The 20,177-nt window shown below is 41.1% G+C and overlaps 1 protein-coding gene across 5 annotated transcripts in view; it reads right to left on the bottom strand.

Moving 5' to 3' along the window:
• stat1a (signal transducer and activator of transcription 1a) overlaps positions 1–20,177 on the bottom strand; it is a 38,457-nt gene that overhangs the window by 7,511 nt on the left and 10,769 nt on the right. For all 5 annotated transcript variants that reach the window (XM_028571464.1, XM_028571463.1, XM_028571466.1 and 2 more), the window contains exons 9-18: positions 14,466–14,624; positions 11,286–11,378; positions 8,364–8,423; positions 8,259–8,279; positions 6,443–6,533; positions 5,749–5,790; positions 4,225–4,314; positions 3,328–3,426; positions 1,718–1,853; positions 1,141–1,196 (exon numbers count right to left, since the gene is read on the bottom strand). In XM_028571464.1, coding sequence (XP_028427265.1) covers positions 1,141–1,196; positions 1,718–1,853; positions 3,328–3,426; positions 4,225–4,314; positions 5,749–5,790; positions 6,443–6,533; positions 8,259–8,279; positions 8,364–8,423; positions 11,286–11,378; positions 14,466–14,624 — 847 coding nt within the window. The remainder of the gene's footprint in view (positions 1–1,140; positions 1,197–1,717; positions 1,854–3,327; positions 3,427–4,224; positions 4,315–5,748; positions 5,791–6,442; positions 6,534–8,258; positions 8,280–8,363; positions 8,424–11,285; positions 11,379–14,465; positions 14,625–20,177) is intronic.

The raw sequence follows: 20,177 nt of genomic DNA, 5'->3' as shown, positions 1-20,177 counted from the left end.
CCTCATAAAGGGCCTCAAAATGCCCCCCAAAAATAAAAATAAAAAAGAACAATCAAAGCTGATATAAGATTTGTTGGAAACCGTTCACTTTTACATTTCCGCTGTTTAGAAACGAAAGTCCGCTCCATTTTTTTTCTTCTCAGTTTTCCGCGGGTGCTTCTGCTTGCTGCGTTGCATTGTGGTTACACGGGAGTAAAATGTAATTTTTTATTATTCTCAAATTAGCAGTGCATTGTGGGTATTTTATCGTGGACTATATAGTGAAAGAAAGTAACCCACGGAGAATTGAACACCACGACGAAATGGCGAACACGCTACATAATGCACTATGTGATGGGGAACGCTTTCCATCACGGCTAGCATAAGACAATTTAAATCCATCAACCAAACTTTATTTGTATGGCACTTCTAACTCAACAGTCACGCAAAACACACACACACACACACACACACACACACACACACACACACATAACAATTTTTACATGATTTTTGTAATGGCGATGTTTCTTTGTTTAACCGCAATTAATTGCCAACACTAGTTAAGGTCCTAAGGTGTGGTTGGTAGGTTTATTGATTGAAGAGCTATTGATTGACAATCGATAATTTGGAAGTAAATAAATTCTATTGTACTTTAATAGCATTTGTTTGTGGTTATTTGTGTATTTGTTGTAATAACTGCTGATGAAACAGGTATGTGCTCCAATTCCTTCCTTCTTTTGTTCCTTCAAAAGATACCAGATAAATGAATCAAGTTAATTCAGATCTGTATTTTTATTACTGTTATTGTTGCCCTGTTTTGATTGTTTGTCAATTTGGTAAAGTTATTAATACACATATTCATAACTGTATTAATATTGATAAAACATTCTTGATAATTTGCCAAAAATTGAATCTGTACCCCTACCAATTCCCAACTGTGCTTTAAAAAACATTTTTTACAATGAAATTTGAGATCAATAATCATCCGTAATGTGGATACAATAACTAGGTGGGTTGGGGGAAACAATAGAACAGCTAGAACAGTTCAGAAAATGACTTCACCTTACTGTAAATGTTGCCTTGAAAAGCAGGAAAAGACAACACTTACGATATCCAAGATGTAAGACAAGATCTGGTCTCCGAATGACTGTGGCTCACCTTGCAGAACTTGACCCAGGGGATTTGTCCCTCGGGATTCCTCTGGGCTTTGGCTCCTGCAGAGAAACATTGAGGCTTTACATCCAGGCTTCATCTACAGCGCTACGTTTGTGGGTTTTTTTTAAGCAGAGTTTTGAGCCAAAAGCGATCGCCGTGCAGACAAGTATTTTTAGTCAACAGGAGGCAGCATGTAAACTCCGCCCATCATGGTAACGCTACTAGTTTAAGTCTCAGAAAACGAGACGTGCTGTAGTGACCGATGAGACCCAGTCGGGCGAAAGAAACGCTGGCGTCAGTGTTCCCACTGCCGAAAGGTCTCCGTTTGCGGCCGTCGCAACGGCAACACAACACGGCAGACTCCAAACTGGGGTTTCCAAATGTCTCCGGTTTAGGGGCTCGGAAAACGCTACAACAGGCAGAGCAGGGGGGAATGAGAGGGGGGAAATGCCAGAGCAGGGGGAAACGTAGCGTTGTTTTTAAACTAAAACGTAGCAATGTAAATGCAGCCTTACACTTGACGGCCTCCATTGAGGTCTACAGAACTGTGTAAAAAAAAAAATTCATGTTTGGTTCCTACCGAGCAGCTTGTCAGCCAGCATGTTGAGCTGCTCCTGGCTCAGGCCTCGCTTGGTGACCGAGGAGAACTGCCAGCTGAGGACCTCGGACAGCTGGGACCACTTGGCCGCTGGAGGGGTGAGGAAGAACTTCAGATTCTGAGGGGAGAGAAGAGGCAAGGGGGAAAGGAGAAGAGAGAATTGATGGTAGGTTCATGGTAGTAGATGTGTTTCCCGCCGAGGGCCATGAAATGGCGCCGCAAGTTGCACCTCTGGATTTCTGTAACCCGGCGCGTGCTTTCAGTTCAAAGCTCTCCGCTGGGAAGACCGGCCGAGCAGCTTCGCCTCTAAAAAAGTCCGTATGATTCTTCACGTACAGAAAGTTTGAAATGTAAGAATGTAATGTAAGAAGATGTGGAATGTAAGAAGAATAAAATAAAAAAATGTAAGCTGATGCAAAATGGAATTGCTGGCTTTCAAAACAGCCTTGAACATGTGGAAAGAGAGTGAGACCACACTGGGCAAAGAAAAACCATTATGCTAGAGAGTGTGGAAAAACATGATATTTTAATGATCTAAGTGTGAAGCGCCTGGCGCAGGTGAGTTTAGGGCGTGTCCAAATCCACTTTTGCTAGTTTGACGGTGGAACAAAGGGTCCGTGCGCCGGGCGCATGGTTCAAAAAGGTCTGAAAGTTGGAAGTCTTCTGGTAGCTGTGCCAAGAGAAATCTCAATCATTCCCAATCTTACAGAGATGGAGAGCGTAGGTATACAGTACAGGCCAAAAGTTTGGACACACCTCCTCATTGAATGCATTTTCCTTTATTTTCATGACTATTTACATTGTAGATTCTCACTGACGGCATCAAAACTATGAATGAACACATATGGAATGATGTACTTAACAAAAAAGTGTTAAATAACTGAAATCATGTCTTATATTTTAGATTCTTCAAAGTAGCCACCCTTTGCTTTCTTTGATAACTCTGCAAACCCTTGGTGTTCTCTCAATGAGCTTCATGAGGTAGTCACCTGAAATGGTTTTACCTTCACAGGTGTGCTTTGTCAGGGTTAATTAGTGGAATTATTTCCCTTATTAATAAAAAAGCAAAGGGTGGCTACTTTAAAGAATCTAAAATATAACACGTTTTCAGTTATTTCACACTTTTTTGTTAAGTACATAATTCCACATGTGTTCATTCATAGTTTTGATGCCTTCAGTGAGAATCTACAATGTAAATAGTCATGAAAATAAAAAGGAAACACATTGAATGAGAAGGTGTGTCCAAACTTTTGACCTGTACTGTATGTAAGGAGATAACATAGGCACAGGCTAATTATTGATCACTAACATGCTAGTTAACATTAGTAATTAAACTTAAACACCTTACGGTGATGGCTCGTTAGCCTAGATTCTCCCCATAGGAGGTACTCTTTTCTGGATGCCCGCTTACCCCCTTGATTTTTCTCTACTACTTGTTGCTTATTCACAGATTTTTTTGTTTGTACGCCCTTTTTTGTTTCGGAGAGTACTGCAACCAACAATGCGTTGAGCATAAACGTCTCCGTGCGCGCTCGTAGCGCATAACGTAGAGTATAACCAAAGATTACCTCATCTTCTGTGCGTGCGCTCACCTTGGGCTCGGTGTTCAGCATGTTGTACCAGAGGATGGAGGCCCAGCCGCTGGGCAGCTGACAGACGTTAGAGATGACCACAACAGGCAGAGACATGGCCTACAATAACAACAACAATAATCACAAACACACTCTTACATTAATATCAAGGATGGGACGATAAACTTTTGTCCATTCGATTCTTTCGCGATACGCGTGTGGCGATTCAATTTGTGCTGCGATTTTCATGCATAGTTTTTCTAGAAGCATTGCGATTCGATAGTGTTGACTATTGCGATCTTCTTTAACAGAAACAAAAGTTTAATTATTCACTTCGAGAGACAACGGTTGCGTCCGAAATCTCATACCCTGCACTGCATACTCAACATGTACACTATCATACCTCAGCTCTAGCGGCATTGCCAGATAATGCTTAAATGACTGAAAAAAAAATTCACATACCGTTTTAGTTACTAAATTAGTCTAGATATCACCAGACCAAGCTCAATCTTTTAAGATTGAACATTAGTCTGGGGGAGTCTGCTCTGGATTTTCTACTGCCGAATGTAAACAAGAAGCTGCTTGCTCGCTTCTCTATCGTCATCGTGTTAAACCCACCAATAGCGCGCCAGGTGGATAAGCCAGTTTGTGATTGGTCCCCGCAGATTTGTCAAGGAAGCAGGACAGAAAAACGTACAGGTATCCAGCTGCAGGGAGAATTCAAATCGCCGGCAGATCAGGCTGGGTTTACCCAGTCTACTGCTAAATAGCTTAGTCAGTATCGACTTTCGACACATCCTAAATATATCATAAGACATTTGTCAAACCTAACCTGTGGTAACGTCGAAACGGAAAATATTGAGGTGAATCATTGGTTAAAAAAACAAAATGCAAAAATTGATTTGTCTGGTCTCTCACCTCCAGTTTAATGTTGAGTCCCGACTGGTTGAGCTGCAGCTCCGACTCGAAGCTCAGCGAGTGAAGCTCCTCTGTGACGATCAGAGGACCCTGAACACACACACACACACACACACGATGAAACTTCACAAAACCTCCACGCAGAAGTGGCAAAAAAAATTATGATAACAGAACGTCCCCTTTGTTACACACAGTGGTGGAATTTTACTAAGTACATTAACTCCAGTACTGTACATATGTACAAATGTTGAGGTACTTGTACTTGAGTCTTTTCATGCCACTTGACTTGAATTCTACTTCTACTCTGCTACATTTCAGAGAGAAATATTGTACTTTTTTACTCCACTACGTTCATCTGTTACAGCTTTAGTTACTAGTTACTTTACACGTTAAGACTTTTGCACAGAAACATACATGTCTAGGGCTGGGTATCGAAATCTTTACTTTTTAGGTACCGACTGAATTGCCACTAAAGTATCGAGTATTGTAAAATGCCTCGTCGTTCAATACCAAATTCCAATCAATCCCTAAGGAGTAAATCTCATCAGTGTCGGTGAGCCAATAAGCACGCAGCACCAAGATCTAATAATGTTTGTGATTGGCTGTCTTGCATTAACACGTCGTAGAGACATGTGGGAAAAGCTTATCATTTTTGTAGAATTTTGAATTCATGACTTTTACTTCTAATGGAGTATATATGTAAAGAGTGCATACGGAAGACAATTGGGGCCACATGTGAAACAATTTGAGTTCTGAGAATAAAAAAAAAAGAACTCAGATAATTGTTTTCACATGTGGCCCTAATCCTCTTCCTTAGTAGTATTAGTACTTCTACTTAAAACTACATTGTGTAATTTTTTGAGTTGATTCTTAGCAAAAAAAAAAAAACTTTGTTCTTTCACAAATATGTGCTCATTCATGTGTAATTATTTCCACCAACTAATCAAAGTATTCTCGTAAGCATAGAATCTGCCATTCAGAATCATTCAGAATACATGTGGGCCAGTCACTCGTATGTATTCTGCCATGTTGCGCCTTCATCATTAAAATACATTAGCCAAAGAGGGACATGCCACATTTTGCCCTCTTACACTCAGTGGCACCGTGACGAATGCCAGGGGTTGATTACTCGCCAGGGAAGCGAAAAAGAGAATTAAAACGACAACGCGACAGGCAAAGCAACAAGACCAAAGTTAATATTGGAGTGGCTAGAACAGCTGCATGTGAACGATGGAGATAATAAGAGCTGATTTCGGGTTTGGCCACCGTAGGAGGAAGGACTAGAAAGTAATATTCAGTTCGTTGTCATATACTAGATGGGAGAAGTTCTTACACAATGTAGGTTAAAGTACAAGGTCAGACTACTTCTTCTGCTGGTACTTTTAACCTAATTTAAAGAGCTGTTTGCTCAGTTACCATCTCTGCAGTCATTTACTTGCACCCCCTTATCGAGTCAATTTTCTTATTTCAAATTAAAAACGGAACACGTCTTAACAATGCCAGCAGGCTCACTGAGGCGCTTACCTCGTTTGTTCTGTTGCCGGCGACCTTCTGCTCTTTCAGTTGCTGCGTGAAGAATGAGAACAAGTTAGAGAAAACGCAGTCTTTGTGGTGTGAGGTTTTTTAATTTTTAAAGCAACACTATGAAACTTATCCAGCTTCGGTCCCCCTACAGGTGGGAAGCGGAATTGTCCATTACGTTACATTGTCCAGTTCATTCGCAACTGTCACTACCCGATGTGAGTCGAGTGCAGATGTCATGGCATGCGTCACTTTGCGACAAGTGGCATACAAGTTGCTAACGGCGTTTTGAGCTAACGTTAGCAATCAAACAATCACAGCTAGCTAAAACGTTTTTGAAATGATTTCCATCTTCTGTTATCATATGTAAAGAGAAAAGTTTATTATTTTATGGATTTCACAAATTTCAGTAGGACACATTATGCCGTAAACCGTTTAAATCTGAGCAATGCGCGACTCACATCTGCACTCGACTCACATCGGGTAGTGACGGCAACTACAGCTTGCGCTACCCTATCTGGGAAACTTGCATAATGTAATGGACAATTCCACTTCCAACCTGTAGGGGTACCAAAGCAGGAAAAGTTACATCTTCCTACCGTGAAATGAAAGCTAAAAAAAAAAACTTAAAAAGCACCACAATTGACTACCTTGTTTTATTGAGGAGCAAAAAGAGCAAACCGGCAATAAGTCTCACCAAATGTCTGAACTCTGCTGCCAGGCTGCCGTTCGACTCCTCCATGTTCATAACTTTGGTGTTTGTTCCCAAAATATTAAACTTCCGAAATCTGACAAGAGGCACGACATCAAGAAGTCAATGAATTAGGGATAGTTAAGACTAATAATAGTCAACTGAAGAGTGAACATGTATTTACATTCAAGTATTCTTTAGAGCCTAAATAATGTTTTTTTGTTCCCCCTGAAATTGTCCAAACTTCTCTTTACTTAAAGGTGACCTATTATATACCGTTTGCAGATTAATACTTGTATTTTTTTATTCTACTAGAACATGTTTACATGCTTTAATGTTCAAAAAACCCTATATGGCTGCTGCACCTGTATTCACCCTCTGTCTGAGATGCTCTGTTGGAGCGCCTGTCTCTTTAAGCCCCCTTCCAAAAAAAAAAAAAAAAAAAAAAAACCCAGTCTGCTCCGATTGGTCAGCGATTCCTCATCTCTGCGAGTCTCCTGGAATCTCCATTGCCGCCGGAACTGACTGCAACGAGGTAAATAGCAGGACGTTGTACCGTGAAAAAAACACCAAAGGGCTTTAAACCAAATACTACACAACCAGACATGTTTTAGTAGCAATGTGACCTGAAATAAATTGGGGGGAAATTAACTATATTTCAGCCAAGAGTACAGCTTTCTCTGGCGTTAGCATGCAGCTACTTGTTGTTAGCAATGGATTGTGAAGGCTCTGATACACCAACCTGACCGCCGACCGTCAGCAGAAAAGGCAGTTGGACTGATCAGTCGGCTCCACGAGGTCCAAAAAAGTGCCTCGGAACACACCGCAGCGACGCCGACATGAGCATACGTTCTGCGCATGCGCAAGACGCAATACGTCTCCATAACAGTAGGCGCCGGCAATCTGTATTGTCGGCAAAAAAAAAAAAAAGAAACCGGAAATGATGGAACATCTCTCTAGGCATCGTTGTTGTCATTACTCGTTGAACGGAAGAAAACACGATGGCTAGTAACAAGAAGATACTGCCGTTGTCAGCTCCGGTTTTCTCATGCACTGATTCGCTAGTCGAGGGCTAGCACTCCACCAATCAAGATTGGTCAGTGAGTCCGACAGCCCACTTGCCGATTCAACAAGTCAAATCGGTCCAAATGAAGGCAGACGGCTCCTCTGACGGTTTATAAATTATAGAGTGTGGTCTCTATCTGTAGAATGTCCCGAGATAACTCTTGTTATGATTTGATACTATAAATAAAAAAATGTAATTGACTTAATGGAATAAAGCAGAACTTTTTTAAATTGCAGATAAAGGCACGAGAAAAAGAGAGGAGGAAAGAGGATACTACACAACAGGAAACATGAGTAATGTGACCTGAAATTGGGGAAGAAATGAACAACATTGGCAGCCAAGAGTGCAGCTTTTTCTGGCGTTAGCATGTACAGTAGCTACTTGCGACAATGTGAACCCTGTGTTGAGCAATAGCCCTAAAAAATAAATAAATAATAACACTGCAGCAGCCTGCCTGGAGGAGTTGACCAATCATAAAAGGCCAGCTCCGTGTGACAGAGAGAGGAAAAAAAAAACGGGTGAAGAATCAGGAAAAAAAAAAAAAAAAAAAAGAATCGGGAGCGTTCAGAACAGTGGGAAATCTGAGTTTTTTTTTTGCTCACTAGGATTTGTCTGAAATAGGTTTACCTGATTTGAAAATCCAACATTGTAACATTATAGATGTTACAGAAAATACGGAAAACTATAATAGGTCACCTTTAATAATAAAAATATGATAAAAAATTGAAATGTGTGTAAAATGGTTTTGAGACGTACCCTTTCTTGTCCGTCACATCTCTGCGGGACAGATGAAGATGTATTAAACAAACATGTTTCAAACAGCTTTCAGCAGGTTACATGAAGTCTTTGAACGCAGCTTACTTATCAAACACGGCCTTGACTCGGAGCTGGTAGTTGAACTCCTGCAGCTTCACCAGGAACCTAAAACAAAAGTGAGATATTCAACGAAACGGGACGGGATTCAATTGAAACGGGACGCTTGGTCGGAGACGGAGAGGAGGAGAGAGGAAGAGGACTTGACAACAAATTGAATCTATTTATTTATTTGCACAATAAAATCAAGGCAACAGAAACACAACAAGAGTCCGAAAAATCTACAAATTGAACACGTTTTTGAAATTGAAGTAACCACTGAATAAAAAAAAGAAAAATAGAAAAACAAGTATTAGGTTGACTACATAAAACAACAAAGGCATACAATAAATTACAAGAATAGTAGTAGTTTCAGTAGTGGTAGTAGTTTTATTCAGTCATCATGAAAACAATAATTAAACCACATTTGTAACCGTCAAAAATAGCATTACAAACCATTTTCTTAACCCTCCTGTTTATTTAAATTTGACCCATTTTCGAAAAGTCATCCAAAATTGTAGTGGTGCACCATATATCGGCCGCCGATATAATATCGGCCGATATGGTAATTTTTTTACACATCGGTATCGTTCCGATGTCAAAATAGGGCCGATGAATAGAGCCGATGTGAATCATTCCTGTGTATTTGACGTGTGTAGGCTTAGATGTGAGTGTGTGAGAATTTAGATTTAAATCTGACCTGTGGAGGGCAGTAATACGCTTAACAGCGTCTATACTGCTGAAATCAGAAGAAGAAGAAGAAAAAGTGTGGGCGGGGATGTTGGTTTTTGCAGACGGAATCTGCGGCGAAGTGGGACACTGGAAACTTTAGTAGACCACCAGCTCTCGGGGGGCGGAGGAGAGATGAATATTCGGAGGTAAGAGGTTGCTGTTCGGTTGCTGCGGCCCGCCGTACAGGTTAGTTTGACCAGTGGGCAGCAGCGGCGGCGGCCGGAGTGGGCAGCAGCGGCGGCGGCCGGAGTGGGCAGCAGCGGCGGCGGCCGGAGTGGGCAGCAGCGGCGGCCGAAGTGGGCAGCAGCGGCGGAGATCATGGGGGGACATTTCTCAGCGGTGAAACGCAAACGGGGGCTGGACCTAGCTAGGTGGAAAGCTAACGCTAGCCAGCCACCTGTTCCATCAATCCTGTTTGCAAGTGTCTGCTCATTAGACAACAAACTGGAGCACATCCAACTTAAACCAAACTCCAATCGCGAGTTCAGAGACTACAGTGTTTTTCTTGGAAACATGTCGCCGGGTAAGAGTGGAGATTTTGTTAACACGGACTTGTGCAGAAATTAGCTGCTCGTATCCAACTAAATGCTAACTGCTGGGGAAGTTTGTGACTAGTAAATGCCGACCGTTCTACATTTCACGCAAATGTACAACTGTGTTTATAATCTGCTACATGTAGCTATTGCACACACACGTAAAGTTCAGCTAATACATACTAGCATTAGCGCTCGGTTGGCTGTAAACACCTGTTTCGTATGTCGTTTTTATATATTTTAAACCATTACAGCCACGGTGAAATGTTGTTTCGTGTATATGGTTGAAATGACAATAAAACACATTTGGGTTGAGTTGAATGCTGCCTCACTGTCAGTCTGTAGGTGGATGTGGTTTGGGAGTAGAGTCTAAGCAGCAAAGCAAGTGCATTCTGGGATTTGGTGTCTTTCATCCATATGAGCAAAAACGCATTTTATGGCTTATCTCGGCCTAAAAGGCACCAGTTTCTATAATTTCAAGGGTTAGGCAGTACTATTTTCACATTTTACCTCTCAATACTTTTGGCTTTGGCCTTAGGCCTTAGCCTACTACTGTACTTTAAAGTTTTGAACTGTTGTACAATGTTCACAGAATACAGTGACTTGGTCTCAAGTGAGTTAGATGTTTATTGTGAATACTCAGGGTTGGCTTATTCATAGTGTGAATTCAGGACACACTTTTAAAAATGTATTTTTATATAAATATTTAGATTTTCTTCTGAAAATCTGATGAAAGTCATATTTTGCACACAGGTAAAGGTGCCCAATACCAGGGATTTCTGAAAATAAATCACAAAAGTAAAAAAAATGCCTTTTGGAAAATAGTTCCTTATTTGATTATCATAAATAAGGTATCGGCCATAACAGCAATATTAATATCGGTTATCGGTATCGGCCGCAATTTTCACATTGGTGCATCACTACAAAATTGTCTAAAAAAAAATGGTCAAAAAAAAAAAAAAAAAAAAGCGCAGAATGAATCGACAAAGACATCGGAAAAAGGGACAAAATGTCAGGCAAAGTGACAAAAACATTGAGAAGTGAAGAAAAATGGAAAAAAAAAGAAGCCGTGAAAGCTTCGAAAACATTGGGGGGGGGGGGAACCTGACCCTTGTGTTTGAGGAGTAGTGGGAGGATAGATGAGTAGGATAAAGGAGCAGAGAAGATACAGGAGTTGAGAAAGGAGGAGGATGAGAAAGAGAGAGGAGGAAAGAGGAGAGAAGAGGAGGAAGAGGATTTGAATCGATTTTGTTGTTGCACTTAAGTTCTTTCAGTTATTTGTATAATAGGCTGACAAAAAGACTAACAAACCACAGGCGTAATTAATAATTAACTATGGTGGACTGTAACTTAAGTACATTTACTCCAGCACTGTGTTACTTGAGTAGTTTTTCATACCACTTTCTATTTCTACTTCGCTACATTTCAGAGAGAAATATTGGACTTTTTACTCCACTACATTCATCTGTTCCAGCTTTAGTTACTAGTTACTTTACACGTTAAGATTCCTGCACACAGAACACATGTAGTTTATAAAATCTGATGTTTGATTCTAAAGTAAACTAGCCAACAATATAACGGCCTACAAGTCCAGCTGAATACATTATAGTCCATTGTCAGCAGCAGTCAAATAAGAAAGAAGATTTTTTTATTTTTCGTTTCTTACCGGAGTTTGACTGTGAACTGGACGCCTGTTTTCAGCACCAGGGGTCTCTGTGGGTGGGTGGGCATGCAGGGCTGCCTCTCTACAACCAGAGAGCTACACACACAGACACAGACAGACACACACACGCAGATATGAGATACAATTCTACAATAGACTTTTATAGCGTGAAGGTTTCCTCCTCGTCAATTCTGTCTGCTAGCAAACAGAAAAATGCCTTAAAGCTGCTGTGTGCTGACAGAACAGAAAAAAATTAGCTTTCACGAAGAACGAAGTGGTTACAGACCTGAGGAATCAGCCGAGAAATGGGGGGGCACTAAGCTAACGATATGTCTGACGTGTGTTACCTTAACTCACAGACACGTAATTAGCCTAAAACTGACATTTGGTTATTTGACTTGGTAACAAAATGCTTTAGCTTAACTTACAGACATATAGTTAGCCTAAAACTAACATTTGGATATTTGACTTGGTAACAAAATGCTTTAGCTTAACTTACAGACATATAGTTAGCCTAAAACTAACATTTGGATAATGGACTTGGTAACAAAATGCTTTAGCTTAATTTACAGACATATAGTTAGCCTAAAACTGACATTTGGATATTTGACTTGGTATCAAAACGCTTTAGCTTAACTTACAGACATATAGTTAGCCTAAAACTAACATTTGGATATTTGACTTGGTAACAAAATGCTTTAGCTTAACTTACAGACATATAGTTAGCCATAAAACGGACATTTTATATTTGAGTTGGAAATGCTTTGCTTTTGCGAAACGTGACGCCAGAAGTAACGTTAGCTTAGAGTCTCCCCAATCATTCCTTACGTCTGTATCCACTTTAGTCTTCATAGAAGCTCAGTTTTTCTTTATCTACTGGGCATTTGACTTTATTGTAAAAACTTCTTTTAGCGAGGCGATGTATTCTGTGCCAGTGGATTCAGGAGAAGCCTCCTTCAGTTACACAATGGTACGGAGAAACATTTAAAGTTTTTCCGATGGAACATCTCAGCGCTATTTCAAAGGGCAACAAGAATGAATTTTTAATAATATATGGCAACCCCTTCTCTGGGCTGCAGCCTCTGCCGTGAAAGAGGCAAAGCAGCGGGTGTGGGAGAAGTTTGGAGAAGACATGGAGAAGGACTTTCGGTCGGCACCAAAGTGCTTCTGGAAAACTGTTCGCCACCTCAGGAGGGGGAAGCGGGGAACCATCCAAGCTGTGTACAGTAAGGATGGGACACTGTTGACCTCAACTGAGGAGGTAATAGGGCGGTGGAAGGAGCACTTTGAGGAACTCCTGAATCCGACTAATACGCCCTCTATGTTAGAGGCAGAGCTGGAGGATAATGGGGGATTGTCGTCGATTTCCCAGGCGGAAGTCACTGATGTAGTCAAACAACTACACAGTGGCAAAGCCCCGGGATTGATGAGATCCGTCCAGAAATGCTCAAGGCTCTGGGTGTGGAGGGGCTGTCCTGGTTGACACGCCTTTTCAACATTGCGTGGAAGTTTGGGACGGTGCCAAAGGAGTGGCAGACTGGGGTGGTGGTTCCCCTTTTAAAAAGGGGGGACCAGAGGGTGTGTGCCAATTATAGGGGTATCACACTTCTCAGCCTCCCTGGTAAAGTCTACTCCAAGGTGCTGGAAAGGAGGGTTCGGCCGATAGTCGAACCTCGGGTTGAGGAGGAACAATGCGGATTCCGTCCTGGTCGTGGAACAACGGACCAGCTCTTCACTCGCAAGGATCCTGGAGGGAGCCTGGGAGTATGCCCAACCGGTCTACATGTGTTTTGTGGATTTGGAGAAGGCGTATGACCGGGTCCCCCGGGAGATACTGTGGGAGGTGCTGCGGGAGTATGGGGTGAGGGGTCTCTTCTCAGGGCCATCCAATCTCTGTACAACCAAAGCGAGAGCTGTGTCCGGGTTCTCGTAGTAAGTCGGACTCGTTTCAGGTGAGGGTTGGCCTCCGCCAGGGCTGCGCTTTGTCACCAATCCTGTTTGTAGTATTTATGGACAGGATATCGAGGCGTAGTCGGGTGGGGAGGGTTTGCAGTTTGGTGGGCTGGGGATCTCATCGCTGCTCTTTGCAGATGATGTGGTCCTGATGGCATCATCGGCCTGCGACCTTCAGCACTCACTGGATCGGTTCGCAACCGAGTGTGAAGCGGTTGGGATGAGGATCAGCACCTCTAAATCTGAGGCCATGGTTCTCAGCAGGAAACCGATGGAATGCCTTCTCCAGGTAGGGAATGAGTCCTTACCCCAAGTGAAGGAGTTCAAGTACCTTGGGGTTGTGTTCGCGAGTGAGGGGACAATGGAGCGGGAGATTGGTCGGAGAATCGGCGCAGCGGGTGCGGTATTGCATTCAATCTATCGCACCGTTAGACGAAAAAGAGAGCTTAGCCAGAAGGCAAAGCTCTCGATCTACCGGGTCAGTTTTCGTTCCTACCCTCACCTATGGTCATGAAGGCTGGGTCATGACCGAAAGAACGAGATCCAGGGTACAAGCGGCTGAAATGGGTTTCCTCAGGAGGGTGGCTGGCGTCTCCCTTAGAGATAGGGTGAGAAGCTCAGTCATCCGTGAGGAGCTCGGAGAGAGCCGCTGCTCCTTTGCGCCGAAAGGAGCCAGTTGAGGTGGTTCGGGCATCTGGTAAGGATGCCCCTGGGCGCCTCCCTAGGGAGGTGTTCCAGGCACGCCCAGCTGGGAGGAGGCCTCGGGAAGACCCAGGACTAGGTGGAGGGATTATATCTCCAACCTGGCCTGGGGAACGCCGGGATCCCCAGTCGGAGCTGGTTAATGTTGCTCGGGAAAGGGAAGTTTGGGGTCCCCTGCTGGAACTGCTCCCCCCGCGACCCGACACCGGATAAGCGGACGAAGATGGATGGATGGATGGATGGATGGATGGCAACCCCTTCTCGATTACCTTCCTAGTGATCTTGTTGATCTATTGCAGAAAGGGCTTCCGCACCTTGCCTTCACAAATAAGTCCTAGATTGTTTAACTTTTTCCTTTGACTACTATAATGCAAATAATAGCATACAGTATATGATATGATCCTAATGTGTGTTGATTTAACATGTACAATGTATATTATCACTCTGAGCTGTCTGGTTCTTTGTTTGTTAATGTGAAAATGTACAAAATATTATGAAAAGTGACTTGTGTTTTATGAGGGTCCTCACTTGGAGAGGAGGTTCTTGAGGAGGTCCAGGGCTCGGGCCTCCAGGTAAGCTTTTTTCTGCGTGATGGGGTCGTTGTCGTAGGTGAACTTCTGCTCCAACTCCTGCAGCTTCTTCAGGTGCTGACGGACCTGCTGGAGACTCTCTGCTACGGCCGTGAACCTGCAAGGAGGACGACGAGTAATGAAGAAGAAAAAGTTGATTTTGTAGTAAAAAAAAAAAAAAAAAAAAAAAAGTTAAACTTTTTTTTCAACAGGGAGCTTATTCCCCGGAGGCTTGAGTTGGTACCTAAACCCTGGTTGCTGCTGCCACAGTGGTCCTGCTTGACGCCCTACTATGCCCCGCAACGCCCCGCATTGCCCCGCTGCGCCCTGAACTGCTACAACTTTTATTTCTATTCATAGTTCCACTATCTTTATTGTTACTATAACTGCCACTGTTCATCATTCCAACTGCTAGAATTCTGAATCATATTTTTCTATATCTGTATATCTGTATCAGTGACAGATGCTGCCCACAAAGAGCCTGGGTCTGTCCGAGGTTTCCTCGCCACTAAATGCTTGCCTGTGGGAAATTGCTGGGTCTTTTATATTTATTAAAATGATAGAGTGTGGTCTAGACCTACTCGATCTGTAAAGTGTCTTGAGATAACTCTTGTTATGATTTGATACTATAAATAAAATTGAATTGAAATGAACTTCAAAATGACGCTTTGATCTGCATAAAAAAAAATGTTGGCGCTGGCGCTCAGGACTTTTAAAAACACGGTTTACTCCATGGGATTATAATGTAAAACTTCAAAAAAAGACACCAAGTGAGAACATAGCCTAAGGCTGCGTTCACTAGGCCTCTAACCATTACATAATTGTCTAATCGCTATATATATATATATATATATATATATATATATATATATATATATATATATATATATATATATATATATATTTTTTTTTTAATAGCTGCGGTTTCTTTGTTTAACCACAATTATTCAGTCAGTTTTTTTTTGTTAATGATTAATGATTTGTGTTTGATTGATGAGGATAAATGTTCTATTGTCAATTTTAACACAATGTTTTATGATAATAAAGATGCACGGTTTACTTCGTAGGCTTTGTACTTGTGTGTGTGTGTACATTATCTGGGTCACATAACAGTGACATATAACCAAAAGATGTACATCCTGGGATTCATTCAAAACTTAACAAATTAAAAATAAATTAAAAAAATATCTTTCAAAATTTGACTGAAAGAGACAATTATATTGTTAATCTCAATTATTTTCCTAAATTATTAACTGTACAGCAACATTTGGAAGCATTTGGGGCCAGGGGGAAAAAAAACAGCGACCTGCGGCGAAACGACAGATTACAGTGTTTCCGCTATGTTGATTTTGTAGTGGAGGCCCGCCATGGCAAAATTTCTTTGTTGTTCAGACAGACCTGCCCCCACTGCTAAAAAAAAATCCTTAAGGCGAGACACTACAGGTGAATAGGGTAACATTTTAAAATAATAGATATCACCATGAAACTTCCTCAGTTAATTACTTACATAAGTATATAAAAAAATGTATTACAAGTTTTTGAAATGTGTATGTTTAATTATGCAAATTAGGCATTATCTCATTAAATATGCGCAATTTTGCATATATTTTCGGTAGATAGATCTGAACATATGATAAAGCCAGGTGCAAAATTATTTTTTCATTTTGTTTACACACAAGATGAAAACAAAATTACAGAGGGATTTCAGGATATCTGCTTTCATTACCTATTTGTTTTGCTTAAAATGTCACATAAATCAGGCCAGGAATGATTTATTAACAAATCCCTCTGTAAATATCTTCAGAATCCTACTAAGTGTATAACTGGAAAGTTTGGTTTACATAGGTGCTACATAGGCTGAGATGTTTATACTGGAGAATGACAAAAAAACTCATTTTGAGAAAACGGCATTTAAAGATTTAAATAGGGGAATTTAATACATTTCTTTTGGAAAAATTGCTCAAAAACAGAATAAGTGCCCAGGCCCTTATTAATAATAATATAGAATATTTCAAGCTCATGAAAATGTATTATTTAATAAAATGGCAGGCATATAAGGCCTACAAGTGCAGTAACTCTTGGAATTAATATTAATATAATTATTGGCGTATCATGCACAAAGTTGCCGACAAAACCCACGCTAGACAGTTGTATGGACAGAACAAGACCAACAATAGATGTCCCAGCTATAAAAAAGTCTAATTGTCCATTCCAGCACCATATGTAGGCTATTTTAGCTGTGCTTAGACTCTCGTGCCTATGTTTTACACTGGCAGTTGTGATGGCCTCAGCTTTCGAGATCCTGAGCATATCAGTTTCTCTCATCAAATTGACCATCACAACTGTGCTCTGAAGCCACAACTTCTCCATAACAGACAGCATGGCAGAGTCACCTTCATCAAGGTGGAGATGGCCATACTTAACAGAAAGCATGGCAGAGGCACCTTCATTGAAGGTGGAGTTGGCCATACTTGCTGCTGCCTCAAGCTTACTTTCCTCACAAAACAGTCTCCTCAGTCAGCTGATGGTGAAGCTAACCAACCAGGCTCCCATCAGCACTGGTTCATAACAACAGAACAGAACCAAACTAATTATGAATCATTCAAAAGACCAATATTTAGAACATTGGACAAAGCAAACAAAGTAGACTAAATTGTTATTTGACCACCAACTAGGTCAGACAGAGGTCAGTGAGAGAGAGAGAGAGAGAGAGAGAGAGAGAGAGAGAGAGAGAGAGAGAGAGAGAGAGACAGGCTGATTGACCACCAGAAGGGTCAGACAGAGATGCATTTCCTTCTCCACTGGGAAAAAACTATCTTCACTTCTCCTAGGAGAGGGGACAGCAGCTCCACTGACAGCTAAATGTGTATCTGACTGCCACAGCCTGAGGGACTCACAACCACTTTAGGATCCCAAAATTACAGATTTGTTAAGTAGCCTATTATATTATACAACCATTTTAACTGTTGTGTAATGTAATTGTTTTGTAATATAGTGTGTTGTATCGCGATCAGTACAGTGTAGTTAGTATATATGTGACACATAGGACATGTAGCTATGATATGACTTTCTGTAAACTGCTTTTAGAGAGAGAGGGTCTGATTACCTCCGCTGTCTGAAAACTCCTGTTTTCTGAACGATAGTTGACACATCAACGTACTATGTGAAGGCATTTTATCATCTGCTGTCTTAGTGTGTAATCCCCTGTGTCTTCTTACTAATAACGACTGTTTTCGTCTTCTTTGAGGTGATTTTCGACCATTTTCGACGCACTTCGTATGACATTCTGAACTACCGCGGAAATGTCAGAGCGTGTCACGATTCTGAACGAATCACGTTGTCAGAAATTGGCATCAGCCAATGAGATTGCGCATTTTGAGTTAAATCCCCCATTTTACTTTCACGATTGGTTGCTGATGAAAAGGAAATGACCATATTTGGATTCAAAAGCATTGTAGAGGAGAGAGAGAGCTTTCCAACAGTATATGAGATGACATGTTTTTGCCTGCTGTGTCTCGCCTTAAGGAAACACTGGATTAAACTTTTGGAGAAACGCAACCCGACGTCACGCTGCAGTGGACAATCATGTAACCGGCGATTAGACTTGTCACTGTATTATAAGGCGGTATGAGAGTCTCATAAAGGAAGGCGGAGCCAAGAGCTTAGACAGAGTGTTTCAGGCAGAGGAGCTGCAACAATGGGCAGTATGGAAAACACAATATGTTTTTTGAACATCAAAGCATGTAAACCTATTCTAGAAGACCCCAAGAGTACAAATATTATGCTGACAAAGGAGCATAATAGGGGCTCTTTAAAAGTGTCTGACAACATTATCGATCTTCCGAGGTGATTTCTTGCCTGAAGACAGCAGTGTGTGGAGTGTAACATGAGCAGTGTTGGGAGTAACGCGTTACAAAAGTAACGCAATTACAGTAATGTATTCCTTTTTGCTGTAACGCAGTAATATAACGCATTACTAATTAAATTTCGGTAATATTATTACCCGTTACAATCTCTCAGTAACGCGAGTTACAACGCATTTTAATGCAACATTTTTTAAGAATTTCCCAACACCACAAAGCATTTGTTCACAGGAAAAAAAAAAAAAGCCGTGCGTATTATTTCATAACATCTGTGTCCCAACAGGTGACGGTACGTCAGCTCGGACAGCTGTGTGTCCGAGCTGCTGACAGATTTAAACATGTCGGGAATTAATGTTTAGGTTGTTACACGTAAATCATTGCAGTTTATCAGCCGTGGAGAGAAACTCTGCCTGTAGTGGAACTGCTTCGAATGACGACCAAAAACGCTTGTCTTTTACTGTGACCATTTACTGTTCAATATGTTGCTGTCATGAACGGTAATAATTATTACAGATGCAGTTTTACAAACAAGAAAGTGAGCAACTTAGCTTGACGGACATGCTGCATCCATTGACATATATATAATGGACCAATAGACCCCGTTGCTCTGGACGGAGACCAGTGAAGGCTATTAGAAGCACTTTTCCGGTGATCTCTTGCTTTACTGCGCAGCCTCCAACTGACAGAGACAACGTAAATGTGACGTGAGCAACGTGTCTGAAAGTTGTAAGTCTTCTGGTAGCTGTGCCGAGAGAAATCTCAATCATTCCCAATCTTACAGAGACGGAGAGTGTAGGTATATGTAAGGAGATAACATAAGCACAGGCTAATTATTGCTAACTTACATGCTAGTTAACATTAGTAATTAAACCTAAACAGCTAATGTAAGTCGAAACTGACTGCAAGCTTCTCCTGTACTATACAGTAATTCCTCTACTGTGCGACAGTAAGTCACTTGGTTATGACACAATCGTTAGCGTATTTTTATAAAAGCGTCTGCTACGGAGCTATAACGTGAGCTACAAGGTAATGGAGCCTTTTATACATTGTCGTGTTTCTTTAGAAATAAACAACGGACAAACAGAGTCTTTAAACGCTTCAGATGTAAAGTTATTCGCAGTCAAGTGACGTAAAAAAAAAATGGCGGTCAGTGTAATGCTAACAAGAGGTGATCGCTTTGTAGCAACAAAATGGCGCCATCGGAGGTTCGCGTTCTGAAGCGAAGCTTACCCCCTTGGTTGCATCTCAGTAAGCTAGCAAGAGTACACAACAGACAACTTCCGTGTAGGCTACTTCAAAATAAAAGCACTTCCTGTGACGGTTCGCAGTAAAACTATATTACTGTTAAAAAAAATAAGGTTGTGGACCTTTTCACATATCAGCTGTAAATCAAGTACTGTAAATAATGTAAATAGTTAGTTTTAATCACACTATAATTGACCATTTCCTTTAGACTGTTTTAAACTAAACAACATGAATTTCTTATTCAAGTGCTTTAAACAAACATTTTACAACAATGCCGTACTTCAATACAACCATAAGATACTTTTTAATTGAGTATTTTCATTTTCTCCTACTTGTATATTCTATGTTTTACTTATCTATTTTTTATAGCTTTAGTTACTTTGCATGTCCATATTAATTATACAAAATATTATGAATAATCTATGATGTATCAAAGTGGATAAAGAGGAGATTATTATTATTATTGATCCGGTGGTGAAATTCACAAGCTAGCTGCCAAGTCAAACTTCCGCTATTATTTTGGTGAAAGTAACTCAAAAGTAATGCAAAAGTTAGTAGTGTAA

Source organism: Perca flavescens, chromosome 24, assembly GCF_004354835.1.
Source record: "Perca flavescens isolate YP-PL-M2 chromosome 24, PFLA_1.0, whole genome shotgun sequence".
Classification (NCBI taxonomy): domain Eukaryota; kingdom Metazoa; phylum Chordata; class Actinopteri; order Perciformes; family Percidae; genus Perca; species Perca flavescens.
The sequence above is the reverse complement of the archived record's forward strand: the minus strand, read 5'-3'. Positions and strand labels throughout refer to the sequence as shown.